The sequence below is a fragment of the Bactrocera dorsalis genome, chromosome 2 (genome assembly GCF_023373825.1).
Source record: "Bactrocera dorsalis isolate Fly_Bdor chromosome 2, ASM2337382v1, whole genome shotgun sequence".
NCBI lineage: Eukaryota > Metazoa > Arthropoda > Insecta > Diptera > Tephritidae > Bactrocera > Bactrocera dorsalis.
The window spans coordinates 84,158,618-84,186,333 of record NC_064304.1 but is presented as its reverse complement, the minus strand read 5'-3'; the positions used below and the strand labels follow the sequence as shown (position 1 = coordinate 84,186,333).

The 27,716-nt window shown below is 37.3% G+C and overlaps 1 protein-coding gene across 1 annotated transcript in view; it reads right to left on the bottom strand.

The window, feature by feature from the left end:
* Window positions 1-27,716, bottom strand: part of LOC105228551 (dystrophin, isoforms A/C/F/G/H) — a 363,859-nt gene that overhangs the window by 16,032 nt on the left and 320,111 nt on the right. Inside the window, exons 23-25 of the mRNA XM_049447466.1 lie at window positions 20,849-20,999; window positions 13,483-13,606; window positions 1,043-1,200 (exon numbers count right to left, since the gene is read on the bottom strand). Of these exons, the coding sequence (XP_049303423.1) occupies window positions 1,043-1,200; window positions 13,483-13,606; window positions 20,849-20,999 (433 nt within the window). The remainder of the gene's footprint in view (window positions 1-1,042; window positions 1,201-13,482; window positions 13,607-20,848; window positions 21,000-27,716) is intronic.

Sequence of the window (27,716 nt, the reverse complement as noted above, 5' to 3'; positions counted from 1 at the left end):
AGCGAAGATGTTATGGTCTCTCATGACTCTACTACGTACATAATACCGGATGCAGATCTACCCTTTACGGATTTTGTTGTACTTCGGCGAATTATAAAGCCATCCAAAGCTTAGTGAATTTCAAAAACAAAACTTTTACTATAATTAGTTTCAAATAACACCCCTAGCTTGTCTAAACAAAATTCTATGAAGTAAACAACGTTTACAAACTTCCTTTAATATTCACAGTTACTCAACTTTAAAGTGTATTTGCGCTTAGAGTCAATTACCCTGAGCAATTTACAACTTTGCGAAGTAATAATAATTTGTAAATAATAAATCAAATTCCGAGTACTAAAGCAGACCGTTACATTAGCTGTAACAATTCATGAGAACGCTGGAAAACAAGGCACTATATATATGCATGACGCTGTACACGCTTGCGTCTGAAAGCGGCATAATAATAAAAAATTAATAATTCAGGCTGCTCATTCAGCTGCGTGATTTCCAGTCAACATTAATGGCAACACAGCCGCGGCAGCGAAAAACAATAACGGCGGGGTTTGAAGGAAGCGGAGAAGGTGCTATAAATTTCATTCGCCACCTCTCAGCGCTGCACATGCCGTCAACAGAAGTTGTTATGTGTTAATTTTTAAAATGACGCGCGACAGTCAAACGAAATCACCGGCACCAGCGTTAGTTACGTATACGCCACGGCGCACCAGCCTTTATGCCATTCAACAAAGTAAGGAAAAGCAAAGAAAGTATAAAAAGCGCCGCGCAACAATAATGACAACGTCAAAGCGCCGATTACGCCGCCGACTTTGCTTGTGATGCAACTTGTTGTTGTTGTACTTTTTTTAAAAGTCAGTCGCACGTCAGCGCGGAGTAATTTTCAATATGAATGAGTGACAGCCGCAATCCCCAGCGGCCGCTGCCGCAAAGGTAGGCAAGTGGCAAAAATATTAAGTGAAGTAAATGCGCATTTGAAAACAATGTTTTTGTTGTAGTTTTGGTTTAAGAAAGCAGACAGTTGCGATTGAATATAATTTTGAAGACTCACCGTCATGTACTCGTCCAGGCGATGCTTCCAGTTGTCAGAGCGATCGATTAGGTTGTTCCATTGCTCCGAAAGTTTGCCAACCTCACGGCGTATGCTGCGCGTCAGCTCGCGGCTCTGCTCCTCGGCGCTCAAGTAACGCGAATCGCTGTCGTGTGCTGCTGTGCATTCAAGTAGCGGCGAAGGGAAGAAAGAGAAAAAAAAGAAATAATTGTTTGTGTGAAAAAAATTGACAACTTTATGCATAAGTAATGAAGTTGAAACGTGACTGGGTTGTTTAGAGCAAAAATAACAACAACTCAGAGTCACATGTGTGTGTGTGTGTATAGGCGCGTGGAGCTCACATTTTCGGAGAAGTGGTGGCGTCGCCCACGTTGTGGCGCACATTAACGCTGATATCTTTGATTAGACTGATTGGAAGTGATTAAATTTTTAAGGTAACTCATTTGCGGCTGTGGGCTAAAATACCTTAAGTTGCCGTATATATGTAATTTCACTTGTAAGAGATCCATAAATGAGCAAGTTGCCAAAATATACATTTATAATTTATATGATTACGACAAAAACAACATTACCAACACTAGCAAATAATTGCAATATAACGGTTCATTAGCAGATGCGCCTGTAAATATGTATATAATAATGTCACTCACAATTATTTATTTATCTCAATAAATAATGGCAATTACCTTAGTGTGTGCAGAGTTGTATATGTGTTTATGTGTGTATATAAATACATATGTATATATAAATTTATTTTCTCACTTTTATGCAAATATTGTTGTTGCTGTTTACCTCTCTTTTATTTTCATATAACTTATATTTTTTTATTTCCCAACCACCTGTGCTACCCAATCCCTACCTAAAAGTTTCACCGCAAACATTTTCATGCATTCATTATGCACAACAGGTCCCCGCTCTGACAGGTAAATTTACATACAAATTTAATTTTTAAAGGATTTGCTTCAATTCAATTTGTTGTTTTTGTTGGGCATTTGTGCGTGACGTGCTTTGTTATGCAGCTTTATCCGACAGCGGGTATTTGAATTGATAACTAAGACAAGGAATATTGATAAACAAATTTATCTCGAATTTGTTGTTGTTTTGTGTGGATGTGAAGAGGTTTGTTTTGAGTTAAGCATTCGATATTTGACATATTACTCTACATTTTTGTTTTAATGGTAGCTGTTTGTAGAGCGTTTTTCTAAAAGCAAATTAAATAGTTAGCTGTAATCCTAATTTGCATTCTAAACTATAGCGAGTCAACTCCGCAGCTGCATTGCTAATATTTTTAATCCTTATAAAGGCGAGCAGATGTGTAGAACTCACAACAATTTCTATATGTTTCACATGTCATCACACTAAATATGTTAACCTCGGTCTCCATCTCCCTTTCATTATTCCGTCGGGTAACATATGCATTATTTCTTCTGCTTTAAACAAAGCTGCTGTGATATAAAATGATCCTATGGAGTAACTGGCTGTGGCTTTGGTTTGATTTTACTCACTCAAAGATGTGCTCAGCAGCAGTTATGGGAATAATATGTATTCTTTTCGAACAGTGTTATGTTCATAGTTAAATTTTTGAAATTTGCAGTTTTATTTTCAATTTAGAAATACTAAATTGTTGTATTTGGAAGACAAAACCTTCATAATATTCAAAGTTTCGGGTAAATTTAAAAATCCAAAGCAAATCTTGAAGTTTTGAAGCTCTTAGTAAAATGTTACTTATACGCCAAGGTGGTTCTAATATTGCAACTTGGAATCGATAACAAATGAAAATCCAAAAAAAAAAAAAACAAAAACAAAAAAGTTAATTTTAGTTACATCAAAGCCATAATACCCTTCACAGCTGCATTTTTTATAGCCTAACAATATATTGCTTGCTTATTAGCTTGATTTAATCGCTCAGTTCAAGGGCTATAGTGCTCTGATCTTAACAGTATGTTCGAAGATTGCACCGTTGCCTCAAACGATAATCCATGCCAATTTCAGAATCTTAGCTAGCGAATAAACAATTTTTGAATACAAGGGCTTGAGCTTTTGCGGTATCTATGGTTGCTTATATCTTACAGTTGTCCGATATCGGTTCTTCTTGTGGAAGAACGTGTTGCAGATCGATATCTAAAACACTGAGGGACTAGTTCGTGTACTCCCTCCCGACTCGCTGATACTTTATAGAGTCTCGAACAGTTCTTTTTGGTTGTTGTACAACTCGTGGCAACTTAATATACACTGTTTAGGGTTTAAAAATCGTTAAATGAAAAAAAAATAAAAAAATTTATTTGAAGTCAAAAATTATTATTTAAGTTGAACAGAAATTACCTTTGAATATTGCATTAAAAGATATTTACGGTATCACATAAGAATAGCACCCATTACAAACTTGTCACAATGTCATTCAACCCCGTAGTAAAAGCTTGAGATGTAAAAAACATTGAGAGGTGGCGCTGTATACGAATTATTACTACAAATCGTATTTATGCTCTGATTTGGTAGGAATATTTCAAAAGCATGTATATATATCATTAAAAATATAAAATACTGCATGTAAGGTCAAACTTTTTGTTCCTATCTTCAGATTACGAGGTTGCACGCTTGAAAAATATTTGGTCGCAGTGAAGAGTTAAACCGCGAGACTGAAGACCGTTTTCAAGTAAACGTAAATCGTACTAAGTAGAAAGCTGTTAAACATAATTTGAGAGATGCTATAATCGGCAAATATCCATCTATAGAATCTATGTGAATTAACCAAATCCGAATATTGCCCGAAAAACAAGTTTTTTTCTTGAAACTATTTTTTAAAATTTCGTTCTTGTTTTCTAACAAAATGGTATAGAGAATGTGAGGCAAGTGCACGAAAACATGATTCTCAGTGATATAAAGTAACAAGATTGTGCGCAATCACACAAAATTTTTCAACTAAACAACGAAAACAAATCCAAAACAAATTCCATTTCATCGAACTCACCAAATCGCATATAGTCGATTGTCAATACAAAATACGCCAATTGCGCTGCAATTTCTTCTTCTTCCAATTTTTGACTAAAAAAACACTCCACAAGAAAAAACTTGGAATTCTTTAACCCACTAAATTTTTTAAATTTACTACTGAATTTACATAGAGAAAAAAAAAACGAAAAAAAAATTTAAGTTACATATATTGCTACAAGCCCAAACGACTAAAAGTATGCAACAACCTAAGAAGAAGTACAAACGCCCAAAAGTATGCAAAATAACCAGAGAAAGCATAACACGCCCAAAATTGTGCAACAAAACAAGGGTATGTGCGCACACAATGTGGATTGGAAGAGAAACATCTGAGGAAAAATTCAAATTGTAACTGCATCATAGGAAAGACGGCAAGGAATAAACGAAGAAATGGCAAAGAGAGTGACAGTGACAAGCAAGAAAAGCTGTGGACAGGGTGGTACAAAGAATTTGCTCGTGGCAGAATTGAAATACCAAATATCAAATTAAGTGATAAGCATAATGGTTGATGGTAAACGTTCGACGAAAAGTAAAAGCAGACCAAGAAAGAAGGGAGACAGCGGGGGATTGCGGATGCTGGCATGAATATTCAGTTGGCCTGCGGGCCACTGACAAACTGCTGCAATGCAATAAATCGATGAAGCTGCACGGCAGACGAACAATGCTACGTGCATAAACGAAACAGGTCAGCTCTGGGCGCACATGCGGCACACAAACACACTCACACCTCGTCACTCACACAGAAGAGCGCCGGTTCGACATATCCTGCTTGGAAAGTGTGTCGAGCATATTTCATACGATTTTCGGTGCTATGCTCTGAGCGCTGCTGCAGCGCCACTTGATTTGCATATCATTTCACTTTTATCCCATTCACAATCAGTGAATACAATTCGATGAATTCAATTTTGTTTAAGCTTTTTATTATTGTTGCCTTTCTTCTGTGCGGCTCCTATACTATTTTTGTTATTGTTTGGTTTGTTTTGCATCAATTTCGCATCGAAAAGCGATGAAATTTGCGAAAAACTAGTACTCGACGGAGCGAAGGTTGAGCGCCTGCAGCATTATGCATATCAGCGCAGCTGTGAATGTGTGCGTGTATGCTTTCAGGTACACACATTTCCACATTTCTGCTGGATGGTTTAGCAATTGCAGCGGAAACGATCAATAAACTGTGTTTTGGGATATTCGGTTTCTGGGGAAAAGTTATAATTCCATTTTCTTGCACAGAGGAGATGTCGTTGTGACACACACATAATAATATTAGACGTTTAAGAAAGGTTTGTACGGAATTGACGGAAAAAGTAAATACATAGTTTGAAAATTGGGTGATTTCTTAAGGGGCAAAGAGCTTATCTGGTACTATTTTCATACTTGGTTTGCAAGTTTCGCTGTCTTTATAAGGAAGAAATTTGATTAAGGAAGTTGGCGAGTCGAATTCGGTAAAAGAGAATGTACGTATTCTTCATTAAGCTGGCATAACTATTATTTAATGTTTTCTCCACTGCTAACAAGTTTGCTTATTCAAATTTAAGACAAGGTTTGCTATTTTAAATTAATTTTTTGTGTTGTAGTCAAAATGTGCAGGGATCAAACCACCACCATTAACTAAACGGATGCGATTGAAAATTTTTGAATTCAAATTCAAAAACCCCACAAATTTTAGATCGGCTACAGATCCGAAAATCTACCTTCAGATTTGTCTAGGATATATATGGTTTTTTTTCAATGCGGCAGCTTTTTGACAGCTCTTATTTAATTTACATATATTCCGTTTGCTTTGCCATTTCATAATATAATGACTTACTTCGGAAAGCTATTTGCAAATTTGGCAAGATTTAAAGCTGAACGACCATCGAACAAATTGCACGTGCGGTGAGTGTGACCAAAACGATGAAAAAGATGATCGCCGATCCCGATATTCACAAGAAAATTTTATTGTTGGATAAAAAAGCTCATTTTTGGTTGTCATTTTGGTATGTTAATGAATAAAATTGTCGCCTTTGCAGTGATGATCAAAATGTAACTGCTTGGTGTACGGGTATGGGTAGCGTGAATCATTGGTTCATAATAACTCAAAAATTAAGCCAACTATAATGTCAAAGTCAATGGGGAACGCTATAGAGTCGTGATTAATTACTTGCTGGTGCCTGAATTGGAGGATGTTGATGTGGACGAAATGTGATTCCAACAAGACGGCGCTACACGCCATACATCCAACCAAACAATAATTTGATTGAATTTTGTTGAGCGCATTACTATCGACATGATTTCATCTTGTTTTCCAATACCACATACTATTAACTTGCAACATACTAACAAAAAGTTTCCCCCCGTTTCATTAAGGTTCCTCACATACAATCGCCAATCATACGCTCTCTCATTTTCATTAAGATAACTCATATATTGGCCGATATATGCGATATAAAGTCACCTGGTTCAAAAATCTTTTTATTAGGTATATGAGGGTTCAGGGAAGTATTGACCGAATTCAGCCCATTCGTAGCACTGTCAGGAAAGGATTCTCTGTGAATTTCAATTATAAATCTGACACATTGACCAATATTTTCGGTAAAAAGTCAACTAAAGACTTTGTGGTCCACATATTCGATACCTAGTGGCTTGAATAGCTTTCGTTGGTTTTGGACAATTTTTAGCCAAAAGGTGGCAAATTCTAATGGGATTATTCGTGCGAAGTCTCATCCTACTATATTAATTACTTGTTGATTTACATCCTCGAAAGGAAAGAATCAAATGGAATTTAAAATTATGTTGTATGCGAAGTAAGCGCGGCTGTAGTCCCATTCACATACTGTAACATAAGAATATCAGCAAAATGTCACATGCCAAATTTGTTTCAAATCGGCCGGTCGAGTCTCGAGATATGTGTTTTCCTCTAAACGTGGACGATGCAACGCCCATCGTCCAATTTTGACCCCGGCTCCATTAAAGCTCCGTCACATCATCTCGAAGATAAAATTAAATGTCTCTTGTGGGTTTAGTTATTGATTTATCGCACTTTTAGTAGTTTTTAATTGTACCGTTATATGGTGAGAGTGGGTTTGCCTTGTGATAATATTTGCCCTGGGAAAATTTGTAGCTTTGGTGGCTTAGGAGATAGGTACATTAAATTTATTAGAGGGATGGGCTTTTTCAAAATTTTGTGTTCACATGTGCCGTTTGCTACTGCGATCCCCTGTGCCATATTTGAGTTTTATGTCTTTTGTACTTAGTTATGACACTTTATAGGTTTTCGGTTATTGGCGTTTTATGGGAGTGGCAGTGGTCCGATTAAGACCATCTACGAACTCGTAACTTTTTTGCCATGGAACGCGCATATCAAGTTTTATTGAAGTATTTAAATTTTTACTCAAGTTACAGCTTGCACGGATGGACGGACGAGTGGACGGACAGAGAGTTAACCATTAGGTGAACATAACTAGCTAGTAATAACATGGTGCCTTTAAAATAATAAGAACCAACCTTATTGCTATTATGATATTTTATCTGATCACACAAAAAGTAGCTCTAATATTATTCCTTATTTCGAAGTGTTTTGTTTGGACAAAGCGGCTGGGTATAGTGGTGAACAGGAAAATATTCAAAGACTATGCCATCGCACTCGCTGCTACTGTTGTTTTATATAATCGTATAATGCTTTTTAACTACTTTAATATTGTACTTTTAAAATTAGATTCAGTTTCCCATAAAAATAAAAGTATTAGTATTTTACTAAACTCAATTGCTCCTGCCAAAAAGAAAATACGAGAAGGCTTCACTTACGAATGGCAAATCAAACAGAGACTCACTACTATGATCAGCGACTTGGGTATGCTTCTCTTCATAACTCTGGATCGAAAAAAAAAAACAAAATAATAATTGACCAATGACTGAAATCCAATTTCTAGTACTTGGGAAAGGTTTCACCACAAAACCCTTAACCCTACTATCTTTAGAATAGTAGTTATGGAAATACCACCGCTGTGAATATTGTGATAACGTTTCCCCGGCATGTTTTTCATCTAAGTGTTTATGTACATATTTTCAATTATTATTCGGCGAGTTTCAATTATTATTTTGCAGTTGATTTATAGACCATTTACTTTAATTTCAGAACAATCCGGCTGTACAACCAGAAATCTATAGAATTTGCAAATTAGAAAGTTAATTTTAAATAAATCAGACATTTTTAGAAAATTCAAGTTAGTGGCCTGAAAGAGCTAAGGTTTTTCTTGTTTTCTTTTGTCTTTGAGAAGTGTGCTCTGGTGTGGTATAACTGCTACATATAATATCGAGTAGGGACTATTGTGAAGGTGACAACATTAATGTGTTAGTAAGTATGAATTAATATTTTTTCCAAAAATTGTTCCCATTATTTTTTTTATAAACCTCGTGGTCGAGCAGTACAATGAACATATCGTCTTCTTCTTCTGACTTCGACTTCTCTCTGTTGTACCTCAAATGTACTTTTTTCTAGCGAAAGATTCCATTACAACTCCAACAATTACCTGATTATACTTATTACACCGTTTTAAGGTCGATGAAAATTATATATTTTAAGTTTTGGTATCCCAGGGCAGTTTGAAATAAAGACCTTAAGCAATATCTACTCTCTATCAACCAACGTTGCGCCGCTGACCTTGTATAACCTTATCGTCGGCCATTTAGCGCACGCTTCAGTTAGCAGTTTTAAGCATAACAACAACAAAAGCAATGTCAACAACAAATTCAATTTGCACCACCATATTCTTAACGGCAATGTTCGCTTTTACGACGCTTTTAGTCACATTTTATTTTATTAAACAACTCTGGCAACGCCATTTAAGCCACCCAATTGCACGCAACTAACGGCAGTAATTATGCGTTAACATTATTAACAATTACCTACGATTAGGCCATTGACGCCGCCCAGTCTGGCTAAGCGCTCGCATAACGGCACATGCAAAGGGTGAGTGTGTGGCAGAGCGAGGTGGCAACACTATGCACACTTAATGGTTGCACTGACCAGCCGTTTGCGCATTTAATATGTGTGCGATAGTGAAATTGCCAAAACCACATACACACACATACACGCATGCATGCTCACTTTGCAGTAAAGTCAAAATCACATTAAAAGCAGCATTTCTGTGTACTTTTCGTTTCGCTTTCCTCTTTTGAACTTTTCGCACTTTCCAACTCTGTTTTTCACCAGCGTGTTGATAAGTGCTTTTGTCTGGCTTTCGCCAATCGGCATGCAAACGGTCGCAGCGAGTCCGCATGCATGAAAGTGTGAACATGTGGCAACTTGTTGTTGCGCTCAATATTAACATTATCGAAAATTCCACTCACACATACACATATCTCTCGTGTAGCCATATATGTGTGCAGATGTGTTTGTGTGTTTGGACATGCAGCGAGCGCTTAAAGGCTAAAGTAAATTGGTTTAATGTGTTTATGGTCGGATGTGGCCACAAAAAAGGAGCTGAACTCCACAGCGGAGTTAATAATCCCGTAGGGAAATACATTTATTTCGTACTGGTTCATTTAGCACCAGTACTACTTTGAGCTGTTACCACTCTCTTTTAAGCAACTAAGGGATTGCAATCAATATTGTTATAATAAAAGCGAGTTGTTCCTTGTTTTAACGATCTATATCCGATAGATTAGGCTTACCCTACCTAACCTGCCACAGTAACTTTCTACCACATCAGAGATGACCAAATTTTTTCCAATTCTATCTCAATATTTAATGCTTTCAGATTTATACCAATTGCTTGTTCGATTCATTATTCTCCAAAGTTTAGCGCACAGAACATAGTCAGATGTAAATAAATACGCCTCAATTAATCATTTAGAAGCCGAGCCAATAAGGTTTTTTCCCCACTCTTTCGCATTTTAATTGAAAAATATACGCCGATGAAAACATGTTCTCCTACCGAGCAAACTTTTCTAAAAATGTATATAAGTCTAATGATTTTATGGCACGTTCGATTTCTGTCAGGAGATTCTATTTGTAAACCGTGGAAAGTTAAAATAAATCTATTATATTAGCTCCAGTAAAAATCAATTCATTATTTCTGATTTTAATTGAAATTTTATAGCATAGCATATTTAAGATTATCCGAATCCTTTTGTTCAATAACTTGTTGTCATTTTGAAGGTAACATTGCGCTATTCTCTTAGAAACCCTTGTCCTTAATGACAAAAAACTCGGAGTAATAATGAAACAAGCAGTTACAAAGCTATCTGAAAGCTATCTATCATGGGTCACCATTGCAACCCGAAAAAATTATCAAGCCCGGAACGTTACTGTGAATGGGAATCGCTATTGCTCAATTATAACCGAATACTTTTGACCCGAATTGAATGATATGGACTACGAAAATATGTGGTTCCAACAGGACGGCGCCACAAGCCATATAGCGATTGTCGCAATCGATTTATTGAAAATCAAGTTTGTTGAACGTGTTATCGCACGAAATGGCCCCTCGGCCGTGTGATTCGACGCCGTTGGAGTATTTCCTGTGAGACTACGTCAAGAGTATGCCAATAATCCAGCGATAATTGAAGAACTTCGTACGAATATCGAAAGTGAAGTTGCAACAGTATCGTCCAATTTATGCTTGAAAGCCACTGAAAATTGGGTTCAGCATCTGAACTTCTGCAAGCATGCCCGTGGTGTGAGATATAGTTAAAAAGTCAAGAAGAAAGAGCTAAAGGGGACTTTTAGCGATACTTTTCAAAAATACCTTGGAACTATTTTCTTTCCCAACAACAAAATAACCAACCACCATTCCCTGTTTAACAGACAAACTAGCTCTGTCCGTTTGAAAAACTATTTCGATATTAATTGGAGAGGAGGAGAGTACAAGGTATCATTTTTTGGGTAAGATTGGTTGGCTTGACGATCCAATTAATGTCTGACAGTATGACTGAAAAATGTACATGTATGAAATATACTTGCCAACCACTTCTTCATTAAGATCCACTTTTGTTTTAGTAAATAAGTAAGACAAATTTAAAAGAGTTATATGTGCCACATTTTTGGTTTCTGGGAAAAGAATGGGGTTTCATATGTGCGCCCTATCTACTAGAGAAATGGAAGCACCTTACTAATTATGATGAAATGTGGAAACTTTTGTGGAGTTCTGGAATCAAGCTAATGCTAGGGGTACATGTTGAACTATTAAAAGTTTCCGGTCGGCATAACTTTCTATAGTAATAAAAAGCTACTAAAAGCCATACAATAGGCTAATTAAATATCATTTTCGACAGCATAATCAAGAACGACTGTAGACTGGCATTTATCTAAAATAAACTATCTATGAAATAGCTATGAGTGGCAGTACCGTTTACCGGCAGGATATGTGATACTTTTTGCGCTTCATATGTGCGTAGACGTGAGTGAGCTGTGTGGGTATGAGCATAAATATCTCTCCACTCTCCCCCACTGACAGTAAAAACTAATGGTTGAAGTTGTTTGCCATTTCAAATAAAATTCAGTATTCGATTGCAAGCAATATTTTAAGTGATTTTTTTTTTATTTTTTATGTATGAGGATAGAGTTGATACACAGTTATTTAGGGTATCCGAAAGAAATTTTAGTCCGAGTGGTATTAGTCTGAAAATTGCCTAACGCAACGCGCTAATGCGGAACGGACCGGTGCATAACATATTTTAATATGATTAGTGGTTGTCTGAGGATTCTATGAAGTTAAGGTGAAAGTTTTTCAGCATGTTCATCGCTTATTACTTGCATTATTTTAATGCATAACTTTGTGGAGAGTGAGTAAATACTACTCTGAACTCTTTGTTCTACTCAATATTGTCTTGAAAGCCATCAGAAAGACTTGAACTGCTGATGTTACATACTTCTCGCCCCGTAACTCGAATGTGGCAATCTGTTGTTGTATTTCTTCTGAAGTGAGCTTCTATTTCGTGAAATAAAACATTAGATGATGATATGAATATATCGATTTAAATTAGGTTATGTCGGGAAATAAAGCAAATTTTCAGACAAAAAATGTTTTTTTTAGAAATAATTGGGGTTTAAACCAATTTTTGCGGTAATTGTGATATATGTACATATTGCATTTTTTATGAAGCAGACAAAAGAAAGTAATCGGTTTTCTAGAGTACCCGGTATAAAATTTATGAAATATTTTGTTTTCGCTATTTTCTATTTTTTTTGCACGTTGCTTTTTTTGGGAAACATGTAGTAGTAATCGGTTTTCAAGAGTACCCGGTATAAAGTTTATGGAATATTGGCTTTTTACTACTTCCTATTTTTGCTTTCATGTTCCATATATATTTAAGTAAGCAAGCAATAGCAGGTAATCGGGTTTCAAGAGTATCCGGTACATAATTGTTAATATATTCATCTCTTTTTACGTTTTTGTTCACCATTATCATCATTGCAAACTTCTAAAACGATTATTTTATAGGGGACACCATGTCGTATAAGCAACACAGAATGCAAAAGGCACTTGTATAAATGCTTAATTTTTAGGGAAGGTCATTAATGGCACAAACCTTGTAGATCTTCTTTGTAGACCGAAAAATTGTGCTTTAGAACATCATTAATGCAAAACATCAAAAAATCCCATGTTATATTTTATGAGAGCAGAATGGGAGAAACACGGTTTAAGTTGACAGCAAAGAGCTACTTATTTTAAGGCCAAAACTGTAACTACTGGAAGCGTTTGCCAACAAATATCAAATTGGGCAGTAACAGAGACTCTAATGCTGATATACATATATACTATATTACATTTTAGGTGGGTTGTACTTAAACATAACAACCACATCTTCGATTTTAGTTGGATAGCTAACAATACACTCCAATTAGAAGCAAATATCAATTGACGTTACTGTCTTCTACCACAACAATAATAGCAACAGCAACAGCAATTGCTTGTCAGCAACATTCCACCACTTATCGTCGGCTGAAAATGGCCTACTGAGCAGTTGATGGTGTTGCAATGTGTTTGAATTGACACAATTCTGATGGGTAATTGTTTGCTTTTGTTTTTGTAGCTGCACAAACATATACCATTTAACTCACACACATACATACGTATATACAATTGATTTGGTTTCTGCCAACAACGCATACACTTGTATATCGACAGATATGTATATGTGCATGGCTATTGCCCAACGTAGGCCTTTTTTGGAAAAGCAATTGAGTGTCGCATGATGATCCCGACTGTTTAATGCTATTAACGCCAGACAAGGACTTGCTCTTCATGTGTACACACACATACACATACATATATATGTAAAATGTTTTGTTTTTATGTGTGTGCGCTTCATTGATTATTTATTGATACATCAAACACATATACATAGGTGCATATAAATATCCCTGTTTATTTGCGTCTTCATGCCAATACCAGTGCGCGTGTGGGTGTATTGGTAGCGCCTGGCATTGTGTTTGTAACAACATTGTGCATTGTCATGCCGATTTTACTCACCTTCCGTATCGCTGTTGTCCGACACAGGTGGCTCACTCGAAATATATTGTCGTCCACTCAATAAATTGCTTTCGACAATGGGACGTTTGTCCTCCAGTTGACGTCGGAAAGCCTTATGATCGTCCTGCAAGTAGAAATTGTGTTGGTAAATATATTTTTCGATTGTGCTAAAGCAAATTTTAAGGTCTGCCATTTCTGTTTTGCATGCAAATTAATAATTTACTTGTTTTGGTGATGATGTAAAATTATTTATAAAAAATGCATGGTGTTGATTTGTTCTTTGGTTGGTATAGATTTAGGAGTTTATATACAATTTTGAATTAAACATTGAATAATGTTGCCAAGAGAGGTAGAGATAAAGTTCTAAGGAAGAGAAGCATAAGAGCAAATTCCATTCGATTCTTCCCTGCGCTTTAGGCGTGAACTCGACCTTTTTTCTGTTTAAAAAAATGATGATAGACAAAGCCTTATAAATCCAATTCTAAGATAAAAACCTCATTGGTCCTGGCCTTTCTGAAAAGCATATAAAGTGTTTTCTCTGGTGCTAACCATTGAAGATTTGTGTTTATACCAGTCTATCTCATTTTATCAGTTGCTTGTTCGTTTTACTAACTACCCAACAAGTCAGCAGACTACTCTTCTTTAACCAACTGGTATCTTTTATGAGTTGATGATTAAAATTTGCCAAATAATTAATTATATAACTCTAAAGCACCAATAAGTTGAATTTGTTTCATAGTTCATGTGTTTAGATCGGGAATATATTTATACGGCGTAGTAAAAATGCTCCCTTTCTGAAATGACTATTTAAAATATTGGCAAGTTCCAATAAATGAATTAAGTGAACTGATAAGAGACTCTACTTTACGTTTGAATATAGGTTTGGAACTTCGATCAATAATTATAAGTCAATAATTAAACTAATTCTATTCTTCCTTTCACAACACATATTTAGTGCTAAACATACTTTAGGAAGTTTGCACTATATACTGCAATCAGGCTTGAAAAATTTGGAAAAAGTTCGGATTTTGTTTCCAAAGGAATTTCGTGGAACCCAATCCCAAGTGTTTATGACCTGATACTTTGAGATTATCAAAGCAAATATTTTTGATTTTACTTTGAGGAAATACGTCTTGGCAATCTCAGACAAATATATGTAACATTTTTTTTAAGACATGAAAACTGTTGTACGTAATTTTTAGAAAGGTTCGAGGCTAGAAATCCACTGTACATTTTAGGCATTAATCTTTCAAGGCATTCGGGCGTTAATCACTGAATATAACGGCAGGAAATGCTTTGACACAAATACGAAAAGATGCATCTCAATAATAGTTTAATGTATTCTGTTCATTCAACTAGATATCTAACCAAATAAATTTGGAATTGCTAAACATTGCAAAAATTCTCCGACGTGGCTCAGCAGTGCACATTTACCATCATTAAAAATTGTTTTGCTTCCCCGCACAGACAATGACTCTTAAATTTGTTGCATAGTGTTATCAGTTTCACTACAATAAAATCACTTTACTCAGAAAGAATGCAATCTATGCAAATTTCACCAACTCGCTCGACTTTTTCAATTTACAACTATCTCCGCAAACTTCCTCTACAATTTCCATGCATGCCAAAAAGTATACCTCGCACCAATTTTTTTTGGAAGTTAGGCCAAGCAGAACACTTGAATGTGTCTACGACTGTAATCAACTCCATTACATTGTATTTTCGTAAGTAATTGTTTAATGACCCTTGTCCAACTTTCACACACAAAGCCACAAATGCAAACGTCTGTTTGTGGGCACACAAGAAGAGCGTCCATTCGGAGAGAGAATCACTTAAGGGTTTGGCGTGATTGTTTACACAACTATTCGTGGTGTGTTGTGGTATTTTGGGGAGACTGTGCGTTAGAAAGCAACGCAAATAAAACTAAAAGCATTGTCGGACACTCTGGTGGACACTCGCATTTTGGCGAAGTGAAATTTGCTTTCCAAAGACAGAAAACCGGCTAACTGCCACAGTTCACACAAGCAAAACTTATTCGGAGTCATTTGGACTCGGTTCGGCTCAAAGAAGCGGCGAAGTCAAAACTGCTCTAACTATAGCTAGTCACATAAGGATTTTGGGACTCTGCTCATGTAATCGTGAATTGCCGGTGGCGGTGTCTGCGCAGAGCATAGGTGCAGCTAATAATGCTTGCATTCAATTGGAGCAGTATGCATACATGTTCCTGCAAAAATAATATTTCAGCACAAAATAAAAGTTTATTTAGCTATTGGATTTTGTTCGAGTTCATGCGAAAAGTAGTTTGTCGAATTTTTTGTGCCCTTTCATTTATTTTCACAGCCAATTTGACCAGGTGTCAATACTGCTGCTTCAGTGACCAACTACTTTCGCCTGAATGAGTTTTTTCTCTCTACTCGTGTGGAAAAATGGAGTAGAATTTGCATTTGTGATTTTTATTCCAAGTTTTATAATTTATTTTGGCAATTTTTTTTAAACTCACCAGCCATAAAATGGACGCCTTTATTGACGATAGGAAATGATTTTCTATCGATATAGCACTTTCATCACACATGGACTCGTTAAAGGTCTGAAGTTTGCGAGAAAACTCTCTGGTTTTCAAACAACACCGCACAAGCATGTCAGAAGAAGTCAAAATTGGAGATTTTTGCGGTCGGTTAATGCAACTTATTTTTGATATTGGACGTTTTGGAGAATTTTCGACGCAAAACTGAATTGCACCCATCAATTCCCAATACCCTTTTCACGAATTTGTGGCCAGATATAACCTTTCATACATTATGAAATCAAAATTTCATCAACTTTTCGATCTTATTTAAAAAAATATATGTTTAGATCCAATGATGGGTTAGGGAAACGTTAGTCAAAAAAGCTATTTTTGGAGTTGTGGAATGGTAGTTTAAGGTTCCATAATAAATTTTTACTTCCCCAAGTACAGAATTAACAAGTAAGGAAGGGCTAAGTTCGGGTGTCACCGAACATTTTATACTCTCGCATGATAAGGTGATAATCGAGATTTCATTATCCGTCATTTACATATTTTTTTTTATTTTGGTTCCTAATGTATATACATACTCGTATTATACAGAGAAGGCATCAGATGGATTTCAAAATAGCGTTATATTGGAAGAAGGCGTGGTTGTGAACCGATTTCGCCCATATTTCGTACATGTCATCAGGGTGTTAAAAAAATATTATAAACCGAATTTCACTGAAATCGGTCGAGTAGCTCCTGAGATATGGTTTTTGGTCCATAAGTGGGCGACGCCACGCCCATTTTCAATTTTTAAAAAAAGACTGGGTACAGCTTCCTTCTGCCATTCCTTCCGTAAAATTTAGTGTTTCTGACGTTTTTTGTTAGTCGGTTAACGCACTTTTAGTGATTTTCAACATAACCTTTGTATGGGAGGTGGGCGTGGTTATTATCCGATTTCTTCCATTTTTGAACTGTATATGGAAATGCCGGAAGGAAACGACTCTATACAGTTTGGTTGACGTAGCTATAGTAGTTTCCGAGATATGTACAAAAAACTTAATAGGGGGCGGGGCCACGCCCACTTTTCCAAAAAAATTACGACTAAATATGCCCCTCTCTAATGCGATCCTTTGTGCCAAATTTCACTTTAATATCTTTATTTATGGCTTAGTTGTGACACTTTATAGGGTTTCGGTTTCCGCCATTTTGTGGGCGTGGCAGTGGGCCGATTTTGCCCATCTTCGAACTTAACCTTCTTATGGAGCCAAGAAATACGTGTACCAAGTTTCATCATGATATCTCAATTCTTACTCAAGTTACAGCTTGCACGGACGGACAGGGAGACGGACGGACAGACAGACATCCGGATTTCAACTCTACTAACCCTATATCTGACTCTTTAGTTTAAGGTTCCATAATAAATTTTAACTTCCCCAAGTACAGAATTAAAAATTGCCGTCTTACAAAACCAACGGAGTATGCCCATGGTGAACTAAACTTCAGATTTTTAAGAAGGATGTGCCTTATTCAGAAGATTTCAGTGAATTTGCGATTTTCAATACCGACTGTTATGCCAAAATAGAGCAAGGTGACTTTGGTGCTTTTTCCTAAAGACATTTTTTGTTATTTCTACATATAACGGAGGATCAAAAATGGCTGATGTAATGTGCGGCGGGATATTTTGCTCGGAACTAGATCTCAGGTGACTCTTCAAACCGCTAGAAAACTACAATATCTTTTAGGTCTTTCAGGAAAGAATCTTCGCAGCCAGAGAAGACACTTATGTAGCTAACAACGCATGAAATAAATAACATCAATATACATATATGCTATTACAGCAATAATCTCACAACGTTTTGCATCAGAGAATGTCCTTAGAAGCAGAGATGCCGTAGATGTAGTGGCTGCATATATATTGGGTTCCAAGCCACAAGGGCACTTTGGGAAATGAATTGGTTTGGATGAAGAATCAGATTTAGATATCAAGTCTCTATTAAACATCGAAAGCCCTGTAAGATGTTCCGTTTTAGCCGTTTGAAGGCTGGAAATTTGCAAAGATTAAGACTATGGGTCCAAAATCGGTTTCGAGACAAAGATTTTTTAGGTGATTGATCACTAAATTACTTGCGAACTCTGTGAAACTTTCCTTGTACAACCTTCTATTGAGCAAGCGGTTAGTAGAAATTTTAATTAAACACCCGCGCTATGGAAATTATCTTAAAACGCTTTCTTTTTTTAAGAAATGTCAGCATATTGTTCTGAATTTCTGGAGAAGCTTAGACTGAGTGCAAAAAATATATAAATCGAGTGAGAACTTCATTTATTGTTTGAAGTGAAGCTGCCGAGTCCAAGTAGTCTTTATATCCTAAGTCTTCTTTCCTAGAGGGAAAATGTCATGGAATTATATGCAAGAATTCTATTTTCTCTCCATTTCGGATTTTCAGTTTGAACTCAACTCCAGTGTAACATCAATTAAATAGTTTCCATAAGATAATTATTCCGCCCTTAATTTTTAAATTGTTCTAACTTCTACTAAAAACTTCGTTTCACTGAATAATAGATGCCATAAAATGCTTAATACCTTTGAATGAGCTCCACAATTATAAAAAATGTCATTTAAAACAGAAAAAGGTCACTTCGAGAAAGTGAAGGAAGAACATAAACACACAACTTCCTTGCGAACGAAATATGACTTTCAGTACTACCATGCACAGGCGTCCAACAACTTGGAAAGTGCGCGAGCATAGAGTGGCAGCGTAACCACTTGAAAGGAGGTCACACATTAGTAAATGACAGCGACGCACTTCGGCACACAGGCAAAGGCACTGAGATGAACGCCGGAGCGTAACCCTTTCATTTGCCATATATGAGTACCAACAAATATACGGCCAGATAAATTATGAATGTATATAACACAGAAAATATGTGCTTAGATGAACTGTCGCATCTGGCAACCCGCCTCGTTCGCCCGCTCGTAGTAGTCACACAAGTACGCCACTTGGCTTGCTGTCAAAATCTCAAAATTGTCTTAACCTCAAAAATGAACCCACTTCATACGCCATTAAATCTCAAGTCGCATGCGACCTCAACGCATTAAGCCGAACCGACAAGGTAGAGCTCACAACATAAATAGGCGAGCTTAGAGAGTAAATGGGAAGGATAACAATGCTGCGCCAAAGGGGTGAGAGTAGAGGACAAGCGTAACGGTATATAATGTGTGAGGCAGTCAGTCGAGCGGATCGGGGCAACTTGGTGCTGGCAGCCGGTAGGTGGAATTCCGGCGGTGAGTAGTGATGATGGCCACGCTGAAAAGATTGGCGAGTGGCTCAAGAGAGTGTGTGTGTCAGTTGTTGGCCTAGGTTTGGCAACTGCGGCGGTTAGATGGTTCCGCTTGCATGGGTTGTTGTGGCGTTGGCAGGAAACGTCATGCGTTTTATTCCGCTGCCACGGCAAAAATAGCCATAAATTATATTTCAGTTCGTTCCATGCAATTACTTGCGAAAACACTCAAAGTGCCACTATGTAGCTTAACTGGTTATCGACATATGTTTAGGTGTGTGTAATTAGCGGCATATATGGCATTTATTTCAGAAAATTGTCAGCGCAAAAATAGTAGAAGATTCTTCATCGGAACCACAAAAAAGTTCTCACAAAATGCCAAATTTTGAAAAAAAGCGCTGGCAATATTCCTGGATGTAGTGTCACATAAAAGCTTGCATAGTCGGAGGTTTGTCTGAAGATGCACAAATTGTAAAGATCATAGTTATTTTAAGGTCTCAGGCGATACTCAACTGCTCCTTTAATAAACCAAACGTCGAACTATGATTTTGCTTTGCAACATCGCGGCTTAGTTGAAAAATTGTTGCAAACTTTAAGTTACGTCAGTCGAACAGTTAGCAGGAGAAAGTGTCCTAAGATAATCCCTAATAGGTCTCTTAATACTCTCACTTCTGAAGGTGAACGTGTTTTAAAGTATCCACTGTTCATACTATAACAAAGTAATCTTGTGGTGTATTGGTGGTGTTCTAAGACCTGAGAGACTAGATTATTTATTTGCAGTGTCGCATAAAGAATGCCTCTATAATCTAATAATCCGCCTGTTTTGAAAAAATTTGATTCTTTCAAAAAACTACGTGAATAAAAGTTTGAGGAACGCAACCTGATGGTGAGTAGTGTTCACATTTATTGATAATATATTGTATTTCTCTCTACTTCTTCTTCTCTTTCTGCTTATATTGTCTTCTACTCTATCTTGAGTGTACGTAATAAACGTCTAAGTCTATCTTTCTCTCTGTTCTCAATAAATCGAATGACTGGTTTTCTAACCGCATTTTTATACTTCTGTTATTCCAATTAGAAGACACATATGATACTCCTTACAACTTATCGGACGAGTTTTTGAGATTCGAAAGAAGTTGGTTTATTTTTCAATTTCTATGAGCATCTCGCAAATATCCGCTTGGTTTTGTGCCACGGTAACCCTTTTATACGGTCCAGAAATGTTTATTTAGTATAGAAGTAGTCGGTGAGGAGAAATTATGAGGATGAATAGATGTGATGGAATCGCAGGTTAGGATCGTGAGGTCGCTATCCCTGGAAAAATAAATATGGCGAAAGAGAATGTAGGGTGAGTTTTTTCCTGCTGTTCACTTTCAAGACTAGATCACGCACTGGTCAATAAAAATAAGTGTTCTCCCTGGGGTTTTTCTAAAACATTATATAATATCTGCCATTATCAAAATAATAATCAAATTATTGCAAAGACACTTGAAAGGAAAACATAAAATAACAACACAATTTAATTTTACCGCTATAAATTGACCCTGCTTGCATGCAACATTACTACGCTGATTTCGGCAACAACACACTTACCAATTGTTTTTGTAGACTCGCTGCGTCGCCCATCAACGGACCAACGCTCAGCGACGACTGCTCGGTATCCTTGCGTATAACCCATTCGGTGAGTTCGCGCAGCGACAACAGCAACGCATTCCAATGCTCCGAATTCGACTCCAAACGGTTTCTGCGAATGAAAAAGAGCGGACACGAAGTGTATGCGTAAATATGAGAGCGTCAAGTAATGAAAAGAAAAGGCGCTTGTTAGCGCTGGCAATAAAAAAATGCTAATAATAATATAATTTGGGTAAAATGATGCGTTCTGCTCGAGTGAGTGCTGCGGCATATTCCACTCGGGGTTGGACTTGAAAGTAAAAAGAAAAATCGTCGAAATTATGCAAATTGTAGCGTTGCGATGAAATTTAATTTGCTTCAATAAAATGGGTGTCAAATGTACGAAAATGGCTGAAAGCGAAAATATAAATTGAGCAATTTGTCGCTGGTGTCCTTTTAAATTCCACAACAATAGAGTTGTTAAATTTTATTTCTCCCACTTTTCACGCACTTATTCAAGGTGTTGTAAATTGGTGGTCCTCAAAACTTACTGTAAATGTGGGAGGTGATAAATTATGCAGTTTAGATACGGTGTTTTTAGGAGATTATATATACGAAGAAGGTAATTCATTGTAAGCAATTTCTAAAAATCGCAATTTATTAACTATTTAAGTTAAAATATTACTTTCTCAAATCAATTACAAAAAAAAAAAAAATTAATAAAATATTTTAAAAAGGCACTAGGGAAACCAAGGAGCATCTCTCGTGCACTTGCCCTGCACTGCCAAGACCACGTTGTAAGCATCTAGGGTCCCCAAGGTATGATACACTACAGGAGGTATCGATAGGGAGGCTGCTAAAATTCACTTTAAGCGCAAGCATCCTAAACTCATACCACCTACTCCTCTTGGACTTGGCAACTGAACTTCATCTGGTATCGCAAAGAACCAAATTGGTCTATGCGTGGCTCACTGGCCTACCAGATTAACCTAACCCAACCCAGTATGAAGACATATCAATGACATTTTGTACAAAAATTTGACTTTAGCCAATGCTCCTTCAACCGACTCCACAATAATCTAGACCAATGCGTCGTAGAAGCTCTTAATAGCGGGAGAAGAGGCGCAGTGAGCTGGAAGTTTTCTGTAAAGGATTCCCAATTAAGCTTAGCTTTAGACTACTAGACCTCTTTATTGGTGTCCAGTCAGAAGAGTATATACTGCCATACTGCTTAGAAGTGAAACCTCTTTCAAGAAGGTTCACTGAGATAGCAGAGCGGCAATACTAGCGTTGAGCTTGATAACTGTGACTCTGACTTTTCTGAGTGCGTAGTCAATGCGGACTCCCTGAAAGCTGTTTAGTCGATGAGCAAGCAAGAGAACGCATCCTTGCACTGCTCATATCGGAGTAGAAACGAGTTGGATCTTCGTTGTCATCTTGTGTACTAACAGTGCATATACATGGATAGCGCTTAACAGGCATTGGTCGACGACCAGCTTCTGCGTCACTGCGAGATACTTTTATTAATATTCCCCTAAGTAAGTAAAAGTTAAAATTGTTTGAGAATGTTTCAAAAGATCTGAATGAGAAATTTTATACAATTCTAGTGACTCGCATAAGAATGAATGCCATTTTGTGGGTTCATGATTACGTTCAACATTTTGTTTGCATACTTGTTTGCATACTCACACCATTTTAAGACATTTTCGAAGACTTGATATTTTTCCTTCATTTCCAATTTTTTAACTGCCACAGAGAGCTATCTGGATACTCCTTGCTGAGTGATGTGAATTAAGTGATTAGAACATGTTTTTATTGTTCAGAATCTAGCAATTGAAAGCTTCAAAAGCAAATTTATGTATATTATGTTGAAAATCTTTATTTTAGATTTTTCTACTGTTATTTCAATGTAGCAGCATTTTTTGGTTTCTGTCCCGGTTTGTAAATATTCAGGGATGATGGTTTTCCAACATATGAGCACGCCACGTATAGCTGGTGATGTGAAAAACATGGCATTTCCAGATTTATGCCGCACACTTCTAGCGACTATCCTTATGTCCCGTTGATTGTCATCGGAAATGCAATTTTCCTGGAAACTAAATAAGTTGGAACTCCAAGTAATTCGTAGAATCAAGCATTCTGGCCTCTAGTATTGGAAACAATCGATCGATCTTCCAGTTTAAAACATTGACATCGGTATTTTTAGCAGCTAAAACGATGCAACGATGTAAGATGTTTTCGCCGATGTCATTTTTGTTCGTATTCCATATTTGACGCGGATTTGAAGGCTGATAGGTGTCGAAATGATCGTCGCGAAAAGTGTACGAACTTCAGTGGCATGCTAGTAGCTATCGCATCGTCCATCGTTTGCATACATGCTTCTCAAAAAGCTTCAAACACCGTACCATTCATAGTACCAAAGGTAGAAGCAATCGTCGCTCTTCGGGTGGATGGTGTAAATTCGTTCTAATGCATTAGTTGAGAACACACCTTGATGTTCATATACTGGTTAGCCTTGCTTTCTGCGTAACTATTTCTTCGGCGATGCATTCCATTTATAATATCACGGTATTTCCGAATAGAATGCGAGATGCACAACAGTCGCAAAACGTTAATGAATTGCAAAAGTAATTATCCTACAAAACGCTTCATTGCAGTTCACGTATCGACCCACTCGATACTTGCTGATCTCATCCCGTTCAATGCCAATAACCGCCATATTGCTTTCTTTGGTGACGTACTTGCAAACGTATTTGATCGATCTTACCAAACTCCAATACTCTACATTGATATGAGTTTTGAATGTGAATTAGAAAATAGTGGCGAATGCTGAATGTTCTGCCATTGTCGTCTGGTAAGCGACGCGGATCTAATGGATATCCTTCATTTCCCAAAGAAAAACACATGGATAGTGTTTCGTTCATTTATTTTCGGACATACAGACTGAAGTGGGATTGTGGTGTCCGCAAAGTCCATGAACCATATTGGTCTTCACCATTTCTTATAATTCTGGATCTAACTCTGGATCATGAATTTCCGTAGAAATGATTTGAGCAATTATATATATATATAACCACCATCCAAAGAAGAATTTGAGCGTACGGCAAATCTCTTTTTTGCTCCTCAACAGACTACATCCAGCATCTAACTGCACCATATATACGTACACACGTTGCTTCAAGCTGAAGGGCTGTTTTTATGGGTTTTCCGGCAATTATTCGAATTTTTCTCGCCATAAAAACCATCTTTTAACTTCAACGAACATTAAAAAAAAGGATTGGCCAAATTGGTCCAGGCGTTGTTGAGCTATGTGCTTAGCAACACATTTTGCGATTCATTTTTACATTATAGATTATTAACAACTTTGTAAAGGGTGAATAGGTAAGATGAGCTCAACATTTTGTATTGATTTATATATTTTTTATGAAACCTTTATTTAGGCAACTTGAAACGTAAGTAACTTCAACTTATTTACACGCAACAAAATGATAAATTTAAAGTCCTACGTCCAACTCTTCCCTTGATGTTGTCACCCTGCGTGCCCTGAGCTCATCATTTCCATATTGACAGCAGACAAATACACGTCAAATGTAATTTGTCTCTGCCAAAATGCAATTAATCATTTCCTCTAAACAAATAACACTCTTATTGCTAATCAAATTATAACATTTCTGCACTGGAATCTTCTTGCGTATGCCACGTTTGACTTTCGTCTTAAACACTTCTTCTAAGAACTTTTCTTCAAGGAATCAAATCGTGCCTTGGCACTTTTTGCGGACAAAAAAATTTCATCTCCCACAAAATAAAAGAGATGAGTAATGAAAATAGCAATGGAAAAATGAGTGAAAGCCACTCTGTCGAATATGGAATTATGGCATATATAAGTGAGAATGTCAACAACACTCACACACTTGCCATTTGCCTGAAATCTTTAGCCTACACTGAGGCGCTTGAACTTTGCGTGTCTCGTTTTCGCTTTGTTTTGTCATGAAATGCCAAGAAATGTGACGGAAACCGCTTTTGTGTGCACACATACACACTTAAACAGTCATAGGCACACAATCGCAAAAATTTACATACACACTCTCACCCAGCCATGAACATTTTTTGAAAACGCTCATTGTGTCTGCACGTTTTTGTTTATCCATCTCCATAGCGAAAAATATATTAATGCGCCGGCTGGCAATGCTTTCCTGCTTTTAATATTCGACATTTTCGTCGTCTTTCGCAGCGCTTTTTCTTGTCCCATTGAATTGTTGTAGTTATTTTTTTCAGCTTATTTTCTCCGGTTGTGCGTGTTTCATTGTTGTTGTTGCCACTGATGCCATTATATCTTGTCTGTTTTGTAATTAAAAGCGTTGCTGTTGTTGTTGCTGATTATTTGGAAAACGACAACTGTCGGATTGTTGCAAATACAACGCGAACGACAACAACGCAATTAACACCGTGTCAACTATTTTCAGTTTTGTTTTTCTTTTTAATCGGCGAATGGAATGCCATTAAAGCGTCACTGATTGAAGTCAACTGGCTTCTTATCAAAACTAAGTATTTCGAATTGGTGACCACTGGAGCTTAAAAATCGTTTCGTAAATTTCAGTGGAATGTAAATCGAAATTTCAAATTTTCAGAACGGGAGCGCCCATTGTTGTGCTGCAGGAACTGATATAGCAGCGTCTCCGTAAACTTTACAAATTTCATTGGTGGCTTGTGTGGCATTCTTCCCTTTTTTATACAAAAAATTCAAAATATAGCGAATTTCTTCATTATTTTCACTCCCTTTTGAACAGCTGCAACTTTTTTTCAACTTCCCCGAATTTAATTTTTTTGGTTACGTGAAGCCTGAGTCTCACGTTTCAACACTATATGATATGACACAATGTGATTGGTATTGTCTATTGATTGTCTATTGACAAAATACGAAAAAACTTTTTCGACTATCCAATATATAAATGCTCAGGATGACGAGAGGAGTTTACATCGGAGTTTCTACTTGATCGATTTCATTTAAAATGTGATATGGCAACTTGTGTTACTGGGTTGAGGCATATCGACTTCACTGGGGTCAGAAATACGGTTATCTGAAGCACAAGATTCCAACATAAAAAATTCACGTGCAGGAAAAAAATTAGAGGGGATGAAATACGTGAGTATGAAGAAGAAGAATGCAGCATGATCTTGTAGAACCCCCAGAGGTGATCTAGTTATCGATGCCCAAAGCATAGTAAAATTATGGAGGGAACACTTCTCCAGCCTGCTGAATGGCAGTGAAAGTACAACGCCAGGAGAAGGCGAACCCGATATCAACATCTATGACGATGGAGCAGAAGTTCCATTGCCCGACCATGAAGAAGTTCGAATAGCAATTACCTGTCTGAAGAGCAACAAAGCGCCAGGGGCCGATGGATTGCCGGCCGAGCTATTCAAACGCGGATGCGAAGAGCTGATTAGGTGCATGCATCAGCTTCTTTGCAAAACATGGTCGGACGAAAGCATGCCCAACGATTGGAATTTAAGTCTGCTCTGTCCAATCCGCAAAAAGGGAGACCCTATAAGCCAACTACCATGGGATAAGTCTTCTAAGTATCACATAAAAAGTTTTATCGAGCATCAGTGTGGCTTTAGGCGTGAAAAATCAACAAGCAACCAGATCTTGACCATGCGCCAAATCTTGGAAAATACCCGTGGAAAGAAAATCTACATGCATTATCTCTTCGTCGATTTTAAAACCTTTTTTGATAGCACGGAAGGGAGCTGTCTTTATGTCGCGATGTCCGATTTTTGTATCCTCGCAAAACTAATACGGCCGTGTAAACTGAAGTTGAATAATACCAACAGCTTCGTCAGGATCGGAAAGGATCTCTCCGAGCCGTTCGATATCAAACGAGGTTTCAGAGAAGGCGACTTTCTATCGTGAGACTTCTTCAATATACTTCTTTAGAAAATAATTCGAGCTGCAGAACTGAATCGAGCAGGTACAATCTTTTATAAGAGTGTGTCGCTGCTGGCGTATGCCGATGATATTGATATCATCGGCCTCCACACCCGCGCCGTTAGTTCTGTTTTCTCCAGACTGAACAAGGAAGCAACGCAAATGGGTTTGGCAGTGAACGAGGGCAAGACGAAATATCTTCTGTCGTCAAACAAACAGTCGTCGCACTCGCGTTTTGGCTCTCACGTCACTGTTCACGGTCATATCTTTGAAGTTGTAGATAATTTCGTCTATTTAGGAACCAGTATTAGCACCACCCACAATGTCAGCCTGGAAATCCAACGCAGGATTGCTCTTGCCAATAGGTGCTACTTCGGACTGAGTAGGCAATTGAAAAGTAAACTCCTCTCTCGACGAACAAAAGCTAAACTCTATAAGTCTCTCATAATTCCCGTCCTGCTATATGGTGTAGAAGCTTGGACGATAACAACAACCGATGAGTCGACGTTGCGAGTTTTCGAGAGAAAAGTTCTGCGAAAGATTTATTGTCCTTTGCGCGTTGGCCACGGCGAATATCGCATTCGATGGAACGATGAGCTGTACGAGATATACGACGAAATTGACATAATTCTGCAAATTAAGAGACAACATCTACGCTGACTAGGTCATGTCATAAGTATGAATGAAAACACATTTCTGAAAGTTTTCGACGCAATACGCCCGGAGGAAGCAGATGAAGAGGTAGACCACTACTCCGTTGGAGATAGCAAGGACATAGGTGCACTTGTTACCTTGAACTGACACTAAAATGTGAAAAGAATAAACGATTGGTGTGCCGTGGTTAACTCGGCTATAAGCGCGTAAGCGGAGTCCACGCCAACGTTTTACGAATATTGCACTTTTAATTTTCGTATAGCTTTT